This window comes from Myotis yumanensis, unplaced genomic scaffold (genome assembly GCF_028538775.1).
Source record: "Myotis yumanensis isolate MYYU_CA2020_CCGP unplaced genomic scaffold, mMyoYum1.0.hap1 SCAF_2, whole genome shotgun sequence".
NCBI classification, from domain to species: Eukaryota; Metazoa; Chordata; class Mammalia; order Chiroptera; family Vespertilionidae; genus Myotis; species Myotis yumanensis.
In genome coordinates, this window is record NW_027223753.1 from 42003365 (window position 1) to 42019469 (window position 16105).

Below are 16105 nucleotides of genomic sequence, written 5' to 3' on the forward strand. Positions count from 1 at the left end.
GTATTTCTTAGCTGTGGCTCTTGTAGGAAATGAACAGTGGTATAAACGAACAAGGAAGCCTATAGATACTGAAAGAAGCCCCAAATAAATGCCATATTGGAACTGTAAAGTATACCCATCCTTTTTGGTTTGGAGATAAGTAAAAGTTGGCTTGAAGGACTTTTGGGGAAGAAAGAAGAGGGGGCATCCATGCACGCCAGCCTGAACTTGACACAGGTTGTCCTCAGATGTCCCAGAGCATTCAACATTAGATGGAGCACCTTTCCTGCTGCATCCCCCTCTCCAGTGGTGCTTGGCAGCCATTCAGCATGGTGCTGCACTGACCCAGAAGTCCAAGCCAAGAAGTGAATGAATCCATTTTCCAATTAAAATGAAACTTCTCCAGAGGACCTGCTCACCCCGAGAAGAGAAATTTATCTTCCTGGCAGTCTGGCTTGGCTAGAATATGTCTCTGCTCCTAAGATAGACTATGAAAAGCCATTACTTGAATGAGAAAAGAGAAACTGGGACAGTTCTTATTCACAATCTCATTTATTTATCCATTCATTTCTCATTTCCATTTCCACAAACTTCTATTTAACTTGTACATCTCTGCTCATTCATTTCTTTTATCCATTCAGCTAATGTTATTCATCATCTATATATCAGATACAATGCTGGACCTTAGGAACAGAGATATTGGAAAAAAACACTCTTAGGAGCTTTCATTCTAATGAGGGAAACAGGCACATGAACAGATGATGGGAAGTGCCGTGGTTGGGATATTCACAGAATATTATGGGGTGTACCATAGAGGCACCTAACTTGAGAATCAGGAAAGATTTCATGGTGTGGGTAACATTTGAGTTGAATCCTAACTGATGAATACATGTTAGCCAGGGAGAGTGTTTCAGATAGGGTACACTATGAATAAAAATACAATGGTGAAAGGAAAAGCACAGTGGATGTGAGTGATGTAGTGTGGTATCTCAGAGTGATCAGAGATGAAGCTGGTGAATAAGATATGGATCGTATATGTCTTGTTAATAAATTTGATCTTTCACTTCAAAGGTAGTAGAAAATGTTGAAGGGTGCATAGTATACTAGATTGGAAGCTCCCTGTAGGTGGGGACTGTGTCTGTTGTTTCCTTGTTTTCTTAGCATTGAGTGGAGTACCTGAAATGTAGAGGATACTAAATAAATACTTATTTAATTAATAAATTATTTACATAGTCAAATTTACATTTTACATAAGCCATTGTATTCTAGTTGGCTATACATAGGGGTGGGAATTGGAGGGGGTAAGATTTGAAAGTTAGGGGCTGTATCAGTTAGCTCTGCTGTGTAACAAACCACCTCAAAATTGAGTGGTGTAAAAAAACACCAATTTTTTATCCCTAGTAATTATGCAGGTTGCTTATTTGGAGGTTGTTTATTATGCAGGTTGCTCAGAAAGATGCCTTTTCTGATTTCCACTGAATTCATTCAAGAATCTACAGAAGGCTGCTGGGTAGGTTTGGCTGATCTTGGTTTGCTCAGCTCCCTTGCATCATCTTGCATCTTGGCTGGATAGTTAGTTTTTGTTCCATGTGTCCTCTCATCCTCCAGCAGGCCAGATTGCACTGCCTCACATGGCAGGCAGCATTTCATTCCAGGAAGGCAAAAGCAGGGATTCAGTTGAGAAGTAGCACAGTGCTGCTTCTTCATTTCATTGACCAAAGCAAGTCATAGATCAGCCCCAACACAGTTGACCCTTGAACAGCACAGTTTTAACTGCACAGGTCTACTTATACACAGATTTTTAAAAATAAATATGCAGTTGGTTCTCTGTGTCTGTACATTTCATTGTCCTATGCCACTTTATATAAGGGACTTGAGCATACTCAGATTTTGGTATTTGCTGGGGGTCCTGGAACCAATTTCCTGTGGATACCATCAAATGACTGTCGTTAACTTTTTGGAGAGTCAAGAGTCATATGCGGATTCTCATCATTGATGTTTCTATCTCTCTCTCCCTCTTCCTTCCTCTCTGAAATCAATAAAAATATATATATATAAAAGAAGAATCATATGCGGATTTTCAACTGTACCTCTTGCACCTGTGTCGTTCAAGGGTCAACTCTGTGTGTGTGTGTGTGTGTGTGTGTGTGTGTAAAATCTCCTATTGGATTATTGGCTCTATTTCTTTGAAGAACCCTGACTGATACATGGGGGTGAAGAGATGGGAACCTCTTGATGAATTAATTGGGAATTTAAATTAGGATGATTGGATATAAAGAATGAGAGAGAAGTATAGATGACCCTTGGGTAACTGGATCAGCTGACAATAGAAAATTAAGGAAGGGAAAACATTTTGGGGAAGATAACATAGTTCATCCTGGGCATGCTGAGTTAGAAGTACAGTAGGACATCCAGTAGACATGTCTCAGAGGAGAGTGTGAATGGAGTTTGAGATTTGGCACGTTATTCAGCTTGTAGTTGGTCAGAACCATGGGAGTAATTGAGATTGTCCTGAGTGTGAACAGTAAGAATAGTAGATAGGCAAGAGCTCTGGTAGCATTGACATTAAAAGGAGCTCAAGAAGGTGGCAAATAAGCAATGAGAATGGTGTGAAGGGATCCAACAGAATGAGATATTAGGAAAGGCCTCCTCAGCTTTCCACTTACCCAACTCTTCTACTTTTTTCATGTTTGTTCTAAAACTTTACATCCCAAAGCCTTCCCTTCATATTAGGACTTCTTCACTTCCTTCCTCATTTCCCCCCTCCTTCCCTCCCTTTCATAGACAATACCGCCCACAAGAAGTGGTGCTATCTAGGTCACATGACACCTCCTTTTCTCCTGCCCCTTCTGCATTTTGTTAGGCTTTAGGGCAGTGGTTCTCAACCTGTGGGTCGCGACCCCTTTGGGGGTCCAACGACCCTTTCACAGAGGTTGCCTAAGACCATCGGAAAACACATATATAATTACATATTGTTTTTGTGATTAATCAATATGCTTTAATTACGTTCAATTTGTAACAATGAAATTGGGGTCACCACAACATGAGGAACTGTATTAAAGGGTCCCGGCATTAGGAAGGTTGAGAACCACTGCTTTAGGGAGATAGGCACATGGAGTAGCACTGGGCTGGCCCACAGAGATCTGCATTTCAGTCTGTCTTTCCACTTCTCCGTGTGTGACCTTGGGACAGTCCTGGTGTGGCTCCTTTCTGGATTATAGTATCTTAACGTGCAAGGAGAGTTTTATAATTTCTTGTCCTCCCTGCCTTAAAGAATCATACAGATCAGATGAGATCATGCACGTTAAAGTGCTTTGAAAAACACGAAGCTCTGTAGCAGTAATTAGAGTGAAACTCATTGGCTTATCAGGCCCTCTACATTATTGCATTTAATTCTCACAATATCCCTTTGAGGTAGACGCTAGTAATAGGGCATTTGAGGAAACCGGAGCTTAGAGAAATTAATTTGCTTAAAGCTACACAGCTGGGAAGTGGTGAGGACAATAATTAAACTCAGGTCTGCCTGACTCCGAAGTTCTTAGAGCCCACATACCAAAACCTCGTTCTCCTAATGCATGTGGTGGTATCGCATTCCTGGGCCAAGTCTGCTCTGCTGAATATGATCAGTTTTCTTGTCAGTGATAACATTTTTATGGTTGGGAGATCCGCTCTCGTGTGGATTATAAATTTACCTTTCTGTATAACAGAAGGGCTCTAGGGGAGGTGGTGACGGGAGGGAAGATGTGTATAGAGATCCACTTCTTGGAAATCAAAACATTGAAATTACACTATGGAATTATCTTATTTTACAAATAAATTCTATGATGGTACTGTTAAATCCTCCTCTAATGGGGGTAACCTTAACTTGTCAGTTCAGGTTCTTGTTTCTGGGGTGCCACTCTTCTACAGTAGCATGACTATTTATTTTCCTTGACCTTTTGGCTTCAGCTCAAATCTCTCCCCTATGAAGCCTTTTCTAGCCACCCTGACCCCAAGTCCTTTCTCTCCTCTGAACTCTGTGATTACTCATTAGAGGCAGCTATGTGGCCACACTCAAAATATTTTGATAAAGTTATACGGCTGACTCACCCAAACCGTGGTGTTGGACTCATTACATATTGTCATACATCATCTTAAATGAATTACCTTTTCCTTTGCGCACATCTTTCTCCAGCTCCGCTTTGACTTTAAAAGGGTTTGACTTTAAATTTCTTTATACCTCTTGAAACTTTTTGCATTTTTCTCCCCATGAGTCAGCTAGCTGGCTTCTGCCCTTCAGGAGTTTGTCATTTTGAGGTGCATTTAGGCACATGAATATATGATTAAGATATAACAAAGGATGGAGGGATTCACTGGAAAGGTGACATTTGAACTGGATTTGAAGCAAAGGTAGAAGTCTGGGGCAAGATGGGCAAGTCAATCCAAGTAGAGGCATTAGCTCCCATAGAGGCATGGGAATATAAAAATGCATAATGCACTTGGGGAAGTGAGAGAAATGAGGTGAGAGCAGGGTGGAGAGAGCTAGGAGGGGGTGACGGCAGATATATCCAGAAGAATTCATAAAAATAATGGCCACGTTGGAGCCAGGTTCTTAAGTGTCCTGAGAACCATGCCAAGGAGATAAAATGTGGTTTTAGGCCATGAGGAACTGTCGAACCATTTTCAACAAAGGAACAGAGGGGTGAGTTTAATTTTTTAGAAATATCTGCCTTTAGTAGCACAAACCTCTCAGTGTGTCTGTCTATCTGACTTGCAATATGTCCGGTGCTAGATCTTTCTCTCTGTGGATGGGAGTTGGAAACACACAATTGTTTCATTCACTCTGGGAAGTTTCTGGTTGGGGGTTATGACCCACTTTATGTTTTTCGCATCATTTTTCTTTTAAGAACGATATTCAAGGATTAAGTTTCTTCCTGATACTGCTTTCCTCTCTGGACCATCAGCCTGTGCCCTAATTTGGAGTCTTGAATGCAGAGTGAGGATAAGGCTTTGATTTTTTATGGGTTGTTGTGCTGGAGAACAGCATCGTGAGTATTTGGAATGTTTGGGCAGGATCATTTATTGGGTGAGGAGTTAGGGAGCTCTGTTCCCTCCCTTTTATTCACTGCCCACAGCAGACAGCCCAGATAGAATCCCTTTGCAATTAATAACAAAATACTTGGATGACCCTTTTGGGACTGGTCATCCCTGCTTTCTCAAGCTGCTCCTAGACCCTGGTGTCTCCCGACATGCCTTGCAGTATCTGCTTCATTTTTCACACAAGTTCCCACAATGTCCAGAAGCCACCAGAGACCTCACTGCCTCCTCACACACCACAGTGAGGGGGGTGGAGAGAGTGCTACTTCTCCCTGCCCTGAGGCCTGGGTGGCTGCTGCCTGGCCTTGAGTCTTGGATATGCTGTCCTACCTCTACCCTCTGCTGAGACCTGCAGCTGTGTGAGCTTTGGGTAGTGCCTCCTTCCAAGAAGTGCTGTTGTTTTATGAAGTAATACATGATTTAAAAAAAAAAAAAGTCAAGAGTTGTTCCTTTGGTTGCTTTCAAGCCTGGGGGATTGCTTGCTCAAAGGATTTTTATTGGAATGCAGAAGTCTTATTGCCAAGTCACACACCCCAAATCATGGCTGATGTCTTTTTTTTTTTCTTTTCTTAAAAAGACTCATTTCTGTTAGTTGCCTGGTAGCTGGAGATTAGACTTACCCCATTTGGCACAGAGCTCAACTAGCTTGAACTGGACTTAGCTATTGTGTGATGGGATACACTAACATTGGCGTGTGTTGAGACCTGCTCTATGCTCTCTCTAACCCACCCACCCTGTGTGTAGGCAGGTTGTTATTAGGTACAGAAAAGGTAAGTGAGTTGCCCAGGATGGAAAGTGAAATCTCTGAAATTAAAAAAAATATATATATGTAAAAAACGTGTTTGGGAGGGCTTTTATTTTTTATTTTTCCTTCTGTAAAGAATGACAGTAGCTTCTTACATGATCCTTCTCAAAGGCCAAAATCCATCCTCCGACAGATCTGGGCCTTGGGGTGGTGGTGACTGTGGCATAATGGGAGGATGTCACTTTAGAGCTGGCAGTCCTGTGTGACATTGGGCTAAGCCCTTGTCATTGGAACCACAGTTTCTGCATCCTCCGTATGCGACTATTATATATCGCCTGCACACCCCGGAATCCCTCTGAGAATCAGGTGAGACGAGGCACATGGGAGCACTATTCTATGCTGTGGGGAATATAAGAGGGCAGTCACTGTGTCTTGAGATGTAGGCCTAGTGGTTACAAGGACAGAATTAATTCAGTAAGATTGAGGCCCTCGGCTGGGACTGAACTGACTGGGGAAGGGAAGAGATGGAGAGATTTTCCCAATGGAACTAGATTAAAAAATTCATCCACCGGGGCTCATATGCCCTTGGCCAGAGTGGCATTTGATGGGCAAGCACTGGTGAATCAGGTGGCCCAATGTGAGAACAGCGTGGGATCCTCACAGGAGGTCTGGCAGACTCTTGGAGTGAGGGGATCAAGCTTCTGGAGATATTGCCTCTCACCCAACAAACTCGCCCTTCCCTCAGCTGGCTCAGCTCCAGGCTGCTCTTGTAGCGAAAGCAGGGACCATTGTCGTCTTGCCCTCTAGACCTCAGACTCCTAATAAGATGTTGTTTTGGTTTCTCATCCTGTAGAGAGGATGAACTGGGGTCCCTGGCTTTGATCAGTGAAGCAGACGTGATCTCAGGAATAAATGATGCTCCCGGCTGCCTTGTGCCTCCTGCCCTCAGTGTGTGTCTTTTTGGCAAGAGGCCTGAAGTTCTCTCTGAGATGTTCTGCTTGGGAGCTGCTGTCCACAGTGGCTGTCTGTGTGGCCACAGGCTGAAAGCTCTCATTGTGCGTGATCTTTCATGACCCCACAGATCTAACAGAAGCAGTTGTTTTCTGAGTTTTGGAGGTTTGCTCAGCTCTGGCTTGAGGCCCTGGTTTTGCTGCAGTGGCTTTAGTGGTCCGTTTCTGGTGACTGGCCTTGGATTTCTGGAGCCCATCAGAGGAGGCAGCCTCTTTTCTTTGAGAACCAATCACGGAAGCCACAAAGCACGTTGAAAGAGATTCGTTGGAATACCAGGAGGCATCCTAGTTTCACTAGCTTGACTCACATACTAGCTTCATTGGCTACCATTTCTTGATTGTGATCTGTTAGTGTATAAAGATACCACTAGTTCATAGTTGTTTCAGGCATATTTAGTCAACTTCAAGTTTTTTTGTTTTGCTTAGCATTAACATATGTGAATATTCAAAGAGAAGTTTAGCCCTCTCTAGATAGTTCTATCTAAATGCTTAGGAACCTAAAGAAATAAACAACAACAAGAAGAGAAAGTGGGCTGTTTCCACCAGAACCCTTTTGATGTTCCTGTTGTTTTAAAGGAACCCTGTATCTGGGGTAATATTCAGTTTCTCTGCCATGCGTAGATGCCTGTGTTCATGTTGTTGTGTTGGGGAAGGAGGACACAGAAAGAACTCATAGAATTGGAGGGCAGACATTCATAAAGTCCAGCTGTATGTCTGTGAAATGGATGTGATAACACTCAGGGCTTCTGTATTGTTCTGAGGAGACACCACATCTGGTTGTAAATTCTGAAGCCCTCTCCACCTGAGAGACGGGGAGGGGAAACTGAGCAGTTCGGTTGCTCAACAGTTATTTATTGAGTGCCTCCAATGTGTCACCCTCTGGCAGACACTGGCCTGTGTCTCTTCTGAACTTGTGAACTGTTGCCCTCAGGGTCCCCAAGTCCCCATGTGCTTATGATACAGTCTTTGTTCTTGTGGCCTGATGGGGAGGCGATCATTGAAACCAAGGCATGGACAGTGCCTGGGTGGTAGGAAACCTTCTTTGCTATTGCTTCTAGTCTGTTTTCCGCTTCTCTTTATAAAGTTCTACTTCTCCAGGTACAGGAGATGGCCACCTTACTGTTTTCAAGTTTACCTCTCCTCCAGTTTCATTCATAGGCAGAAGTTAATTAACTCCATTGGATCCTGATTCTCCCTTCCTGGGAGAAGAGAGCTGGTTGGCTCAGGTCACATGTCCATCCTGGTCTAGAGAAGGGGAGTGGAATAGCATAGTTTGTACCTCACAACTAAGGGTCCAGTCCTGTGTAGGGGGAGGAGAAAGATAGTCATGGGACATCCTGGTGAATAAATTGACAAGGTCCTTGACCTCATGGAGCTTAAAGTACAGCAGGAAAGAATGACATTCACACATAATCGCGTGGTGGTATAAAGAGCCAGGCCTGGCCTAGTAGAAGATCCTGGAAGGCCTCCCCAGGGAAGGATGGACAGGGTTAACCCCAGGAGGCTGGGTGACATGGGCCCTGGGAGGGTATGGGGTGGTGGGTGAGGAATGAATGTTCCAGGTGGGGTCCCCAGTGGCAAGAAAACCCCCAGTGGCAAGAAAAACACTGACCCCATTGGCAGCTTGGAAGAAACAAATGTTTTAAAAACTTACAATAATAACTTCATTACATGCCATTCTCCTTGGCTTAGATTGGAAGTTCTTTGACGGCAGGAATCATTTGGAACCAGTTGGTCTGGGGAGAATTTTACACAGGCAGGACATGTTCGTCTCATGCATTCATTTCTTAGTGCGGTTTTCTTCCCAGCATACAGCTGTTCAGCTTTGAAATCTTGTATGTCTTGCAGCATATCCTTTGGCCCTTCACTGGGAAGATGGATTGCACACCTTCACAGAGTGTGTTTCCGACCCCTCCAGGTTGGCAAAGGGGGATAAAAGGGAAATTGTGGTCATTTTTGGAAGGATCAATAATCGCCAATTTTTCTTTCCTATATAGGTACTGCTTTTACATCACCTCCTCTCTCAGCCCCTGAACAGATGTTTTATTGGGCATTGTTGGCTATGCTTTTGTTTTGAAAATTTTGAGACATTATTGAGAGGAGAGGGGTAGAGAAAAGAGCCCGTAATTGATTCTAATATATATTTTATTTGGCAGAACTTGAGAGAGACTTGCTGGGATAAGGCGGGACATTTCTTTGATCTCCCAGACTTCTTATCGTGGAAGGCAACAGGTGTCACAGCACGGTATGTTAATTACAAGTTAGGTTTTATTTGCACTCATCCATTCTCGGGTGTCTGTATATGTATTGTTTTCTTAACTCGCTTTGACTAGACACACTGTTTGTACATCTGCATGCGATTTTGCATACTTGAAACATCTTGAATCCATCTTCCACCTTCACTGCACATGCCCAAGCACCACTGTTCCTAGGAGGCCCGGAATGTGGTATCCAAGGTGAAGACCATTCATTGAAATTGGACCCATTTGAAAGAGACATGGACAGTCCATTATGAAATGTGACTGTTTTTCCAAAGGTACTTTTTACATAATGAGTAAAAGGAAAATATATTTTTTGGCCCCTAAAAATAAGGCAAGAGATATATATTTTTTAATATGTTTTTTAAAATTTTTCAATTACAGTTGATACGCAATATTATATTAGTTTCATGTGTACAACATAGTGTTAGACATTTATAAACCTACCAGAGGCCTGGTGCACAGATTTGTGCACTGGTGAGGTCCTTCAGCCTGGCCTGCACCCTCTCACAATCTGGGACCCCTCAGGGGATGTTGGAGGCATGGTGCGCGGATTTGGCCCGATCCCCACAGGCCAGGTTGAGGGACTCCACCAGTTCACTAATCTGTGCACTGGGCCCCTAGTGTGCATATAAGATCTTTGTTTAATCTCTTTCCGCCCTTCTCCCTCCCCCCTTCCTTCTGAGATTCATCAGTCTGTTCCATGTTTCCATGTCTGTGCATTGAGCATCTGCCTCCTAGTGGTCAGTGTGTGTCATAGCTAATGGTCGAATGGTTGCTTAGGCATATATATATATATATATATATATATATATATATATATATATATATGAAGTCATCATCCCAATAAGTCTAATACCCATCTTACACATTGCATAGTTATACTGTTTTTTAAGGAAGCTGAATGGGTGTCTAATGAACCTATTTTGCTTTTTATATTAATGTACCTGAATCATTGCAGAGTGTAGAGGTATATATATGTTGAAGTCAACAATAATCTCTCAAAAAGTATGAATATTATACATAAGTATGTGCTACATGGCAAAGACAACTGAAAGAATACTCATTGAGTGTGAAATTGTGGCTGCTATTATTAAGAGTGGATGTGTGCATGGATCTCCATATGTACATATGGATATACATGAGCAGGTTTGACAGGCAATCTTAAAGTATACACACCTGTTGTCATTCTGACCTCAGATTTCAGGGGATGCACAAGGGGGAGCCTCAGGGCGGGGAGGGGTCTTCTCATCTTGAAAATGATGTAGAATCTGTATTGAGCAAATCTCTGAGGAAGAGGATCCATTCCCAGAGGACAGAGAAACCTGTATAAATACGTATCTTTGCAGAGGCAGGTGTTGTATCTTAAAGTCAGCTCATTCAGAAAGGGCTAACTTCCCGTTTTTCTTTTTATTCAAACTCAAGGGACGCTGGGAACAGGAGCCCCGTTTTCGAAGTGCTCTTTATATTTGTCTCATTTTTTACGCTTTGGACCTTTTCTCATAGGGAGTTGATAAGAACGTGGTGGTTCAGCAGCAGGGGCTTCCAGAAAGGAGATAGAAGAGGATATGTTTCACAGGCGCATCATTTTTCACTGGGTTATCCTCCCCTACCACCAATGCCATGATCGTTTGTCTAAGGTCTCAGGGTAGTGGGGATCCACATGCATGTACAAATGGCTTCAGTAAACCCCAGGCACTCACCCCTTGGGGCGAGAACACTCTTGAGGAATGATCTGAATGTTACCCCAGAAGGTACAATTAGTCACTGTGACACCGATATCACCAATGGGGAGGCCGGCGTGTGGGTGAAGATGTCATCTTGGACATTCCTGTTCTTGGTGTGAAATTAATTGTCTGAGGTTAGTCCCAGAAGGACCTTTCTGTAGGTTTTTTTTTGTGTGTGTGTTTTTTTACCTTTGTGCTGTAGTGAAAGAGTTGTTTTCATTATTTTAACTAAATGGATCTATTTAGTCAAAGCAGTACTTATAGTGTGGGTATCGGCAATGCCCCTGTCCTGCAGAACTTGAGGACTCAGAAATACAATTACAGATGGAGTAGGACATTACTTTCATTCTCTTCTAGTGTTGACTTGCTCCCCAGTTCTCTGTGATGGTGCTGGATAGTCTAAAGTCCGGGGGTGGGCAAACTTTTTGACTCGAGGGCCACAATGGGTTCTTAAACTGGACCGGAGGGCCGGAACAAAAGCATGGATGGAGTGTTTGTGTGAACTAATATAAATTCAAAGTAAACATCATTACATAAAAGGGTACGGTCTTTTTTTTTTTTTTTTTAGTTTTATTCATTTCAAACAGGCCGGATCCGGCCCGCGGGCCGTAGTTTGCCCACGGCTGGTCTAAACAGTAGGCTTTTGGAAGCTAGCTCCGGCTCAGGTAGATTTAAATGCGGTGGCTTCCAGTTTATTTTGTGTGTGTTTTTTTAAATATTGAGAGAGGAAAGGAGGAGGGAAGAAGGGAAGAAGAGAGGGATGGGAAAAGAGAGAGAGAGAGAGAGAGAAACATTAATTTATTGTTTCACTTATTTATACACTCATTGGTTGACTCTTGTATGTGCCCTAATGGGGGATTGAACCTGCAATCTTGGTGTATCAAGAGGAGGCTCTAACAGAGCTACCTGGCCAGGGCCCAAAGCTTCCAGTTTGGAGCCTACATATAGAATAAGAATCTCCATAAGGTACCTGGGAATTTTGTTTAACAAGGGCCCCAGGTGGTTATATGATCAGGTAATTTTGGACAACATTGCCTAACAGAATATACATGCAATTAATAATAAGTTTAATGAATTTGTAGAAATGAAAATGGAGATCTCCTGTTGACCTATCAGAACATGCTGGGAGCTTCCAACCCTTCTCATGACGGTCTCCAACCCCGAGCAAGCTGAGAGCTAATGCACAGAAATGATTTATTGGCTGTCCAGTCATCCCTGCCTTTTTTTCAAATTGGCTTTGACACTGGTGACTCATTCTGTTTTTATTAGTACAGATTTGCAGTCCTCCTCTCCTTGCCCCTTGCCCTGTACTTACGTACTTGTGGGTACCTTCAGAGGCCCCCCCTACAGGATCTTCTGGAGCAGAGCCCGTGGGCCTTGGGCGCCAGGCACCGAGTTCCTCTTGCAAAGGTGGCTGCCCTGTCCCTGGCACACCTATCTCTCATTTCTGTCTTTCTCTCCCGTTGTTCCCTTTGTCTCCCGTTCTTTCTCCCTTCTCTATTTCAGCCTGCACCAACAGGGTGAAACCGGTAACCCCTCTGAACTTTCTCGATTGTATAATTGGATAATGACAGCACCCACTCCATGGGTTTAGTTATAGATTGAGCGAGGTAACAGGAAAACTTCCAATCCAGTGTTGAGAGATTTTTTGAAGGAGTTAGCTATTTTATTTTGTTCCCCTTTTCTATCGATTTTGACAGGGAGTCTTTGCATTAAGTTTCTGGCATAGTGGCAAGAGGGAAACCTTTGTAGTCAGACTGACCTGGGTTAGTGTCTGTCTTTCTGTGGACCGTTTGTAGGAACCCGGAGCAAATTACTTATTTCCCTCTCTCCCCCGTTCCCTGAGCCTCAGTCCTCATGGGGACGTCCATTCAGGGTTATCAAGGGTCTTAGAGAGACTGTAGACGAAAGGTGCAGCACATACTATTGAAAGAATGTGTGGTTCTTTTCATGAAAATTCCCTTCGTCTTCTCTTGTAGAATAAGGAAGATGAGGGAAGGTCTGAAGTTGAATGAAAAAAAAAATAACACATACAAAAACTTTTGGGCAGTAAAGTACTAGTATGAACTTGGCATCTGTTGGGCCAAGAAGAGTTTCAGATTTGGTGTTTATTTGGCTCTTACTGTGATTGTTTTGGGAGGCTTTGGGGCAATGTGTGCCAAAAAGGCTAGAGGGTGTTTTTTATTATTCTAGTGGAGTTAAGGCTAAAAAGTGATTGGATTTCACCTGTCTTAGAGCTTTCAGACTTGTTTTTGGCAGTGACAGGAGGTAAGAAGTCCCCACCTCTTCTTATCTGTTTTGCTCCCCTCCCCTTCTTGGGTTTCCCCACCCCCCTTTAGTTATTGTTCTCAACCTTCAAAATATGGCAGCTACTCTTGTTTATCTGAGTCATGAGAAAATCACCACCTGGCTTATGATTAATTTGTAATTCAGCTCCATTCTTTTTATTATATTAATGAAAATAATTATTGCTATTTTTGTTAATACTACTAATAATGGTAATTATCATTTATTGCGTGCATTTTATCTGTAATAGGCATATTATCAAATGTGCATCCCATTAGCCCTGAAACCATCAGTTAAAGCAGGTGGTGGTGTTACCATTTTGCAGTTTGAGAACTGAAGCTGAATGTTTTAATAATTAGCCATATTCTAGCTGTTGAGTGGGGAAACTGTCCAGAATTTTGGTAACATGAGAAATGGGAAGTCAGAAATTTGAATAATGAAATTTTGTATAATCAGACAAAAACATATTCATATGTGTATGTAAGTCTTCGCCCTAAGGAGATTTGAAGTGACTGGTAATAAAATGAGATTTAAAAAGTGTTAATTTTTTTTAAAAAAAAAACCCCACAATGGAGCCTGGCCAGTGTGGCTCAGTGTTTGAGCATCAACCCATGAACCAGGGCACATGCCTGGGTTGTGGGCTCGATCCCCAGTGCAGGGCAGCTGATCAGTGATTTTCTCTCATCATTGATGTTTCTATCTCTCCCTCTTACTTCCTCTTACTTCCTCTCTGAAATCAATAAAAATACATTAAAACACACACACACACACACACACACACACACACATACACACACGAAACCACACAAAGAAGTGAAAAAACTGAAAGAATGACTAAGATGAAACTAAGAGCATTATAGAAACTATCCCAGTTCTTCATAATTACTAATAGGTTTGTTTCCAGGCTTTCCAGCGGACAAACCAAAGACTAGAATATAATCAAGATGAACTGAGTGCACAGATAAGAACCTGATTGCTGTTCAGAAAAAGTGAACTCTTTCTAAAACTGGGCCTGAGAGAGATTTCTCATAGATTATCAAGGGTTGATGACATTCTGTAAATTATTTAAAAGCGTGTCCTATTAAATTCAGTTACAATTTCAAATAGACTTTTTATTTTAAAACAGTTTTAGAATTACAGAAAATGTGTGAAGACAGTAGAAGAGAGTTTCTGTATACTGGATACCCAACTTCCCCTATCATTCACATCTAAAGTTAGCATGATACATTTGTCACAATTGATGAACAAATATTGTTATATTGTCATTAAGTAAATTCCATGCTTTATTCACACTTCTTTAGTTTTTTTCTAATGCCTTTATCTGTTCCAGGATTCTATCCAGGATACCATGTACACTTAGTCATGTCTCCTTACACTCTTCTTGACTGTGGCAGTTTCTCAACTTTCTTTGTTTTTGGTGTCTGTGATAGTTTTGAGGAGTACTTGTCATGTATGTTGCAGCATGTCCCTCTGTGGCGATTGGTCTAATGTTTTTCTCATGAGGAGACTTAGGTAGTATGTGTTTTTGGAGGAAGACCATTCTCTGATGAAGATCATTCTCATTATCACAACAAGGGTCTATATTATTAGTATGACTTGCTGATGTTGACCTTGATCACATGGCTGAGATATTGGTCAGGTCTCCACTGTAAAGTTACTCCTCTTCCCCTTCTATAGCCTATTATTTGGAAGGAAGTCATTATGCACAGCCTGCACTTATTGAGTAGGGGATTCTGCTTCACCTCCTTGAGGTCAGAGTATCCTTACATTATTTTGAATTATTCTGTGTGGGAGATTTGTCTATTCTCAACTCATTTATTTTTATTGCTTTGGACTAAAAGACCAGGTTCCTTATGTACAAGAATGCTTTGGCAAGTTCTCTTTAGAAGTTACATGTTAGAATTTCTGAGATGTTTCTATGGCATATGGGAAAACAGGGCGGAATTTCTGGAATCTCAGTTTTATTTTTTCTCGTATTTCTTTATATGATGTATTTATCTTCCCTTTCCTTTTTTTTTCTCCACTACAATATACAATTCTGTGCAAGTTCTTAGTAAATATTCTATCTTCTATGTTAAATATGTTAATTGATTGTTTTAGAAAGGTAATCCCTTTTAAAATAGCAATTATTTTTCTGGTTTGTGTGGTTCTCTGGGTTTTAGGTTTATAAGGCATACTATTGTATTATTATTTTTTTCATGGTTATCTGCTAAACTACCCGCTAAATGGTCAGATTATTGCTCCAGGCCTGTTGTCATTTTCCAAACCTAATCTTCAGGATTTCAAAAACTAGTATCATGATTTAGACTTTTATTTTACTGTTGTTGTTTTTTTTAGAATTTTTAAATTGTAAATTTGTACAACTTATATTTTACTTAATATATTATGTGTTTTTATATCAATAAATATTACCTGAAAATATATTTTTGATACCTGTATAACATTCAATCCTATGTCAGTGTATGTGCCAATTATGCCAGATTTTTAGGCTAAAGCTTGTATTTTAATTTCCATTTTTAGTATTAAATGTAATTTTTCTTATATTCATCAACCACTTATGTCAATTAGTGTCAATTACTAATATGTCAATTAGTAATATGTCACTTACCTATTTATGTCAATTACTAATATTTATATTGGGTTTAAGTGTTTCCTTAAATATTGGTGAGATCTCAATATTTTTTATTATTGTTTTAGTATTTTCCCCAGGTGTTTTGAAAAATTTTTAAATCTACAGAAAAGTTGAGAGAATGGTATATTGAGAACCATATCCTTTATCTACATTCATCAGTTATTAACATTTTGTTACATTTGTGCTCTCAAATATGCAAGCATGTGTTTATTTTGCTGAACCATTTGTAAATGAATTGCAAACATCACATACTTCCCTCTTAAATTTTGCAATATGATCAATCACCAAAGAGTATGACATTCTGCTGTATAATCACAATGCCATTATTACACGTAGGACATTTAACATTAATACTCATTATTTAAACCCCCAACAGGTATTCTTAAGTGTTT

At 41.2% G+C, this 16105-nt stretch overlaps 1 protein-coding gene across 5 annotated transcripts in view; it reads left to right on the forward strand.

The window, feature by feature from the left end:
- Positions 1-16105, forward strand: part of FGGY (FGGY carbohydrate kinase domain containing) — a 402080-nt gene that overhangs the window by 63916 nt on the left and 322059 nt on the right. For all 5 annotated transcript variants that reach the window (XM_070405226.1, XM_070405225.1, XM_070405229.1 and 2 more), the window contains exon 5: positions 8967-9055. In XM_070405226.1, the coding sequence (XP_070261327.1) occupies positions 8967-9055 (89 nt within the window). The remainder of the gene's footprint in view (positions 1-8966; positions 9056-16105) is intronic.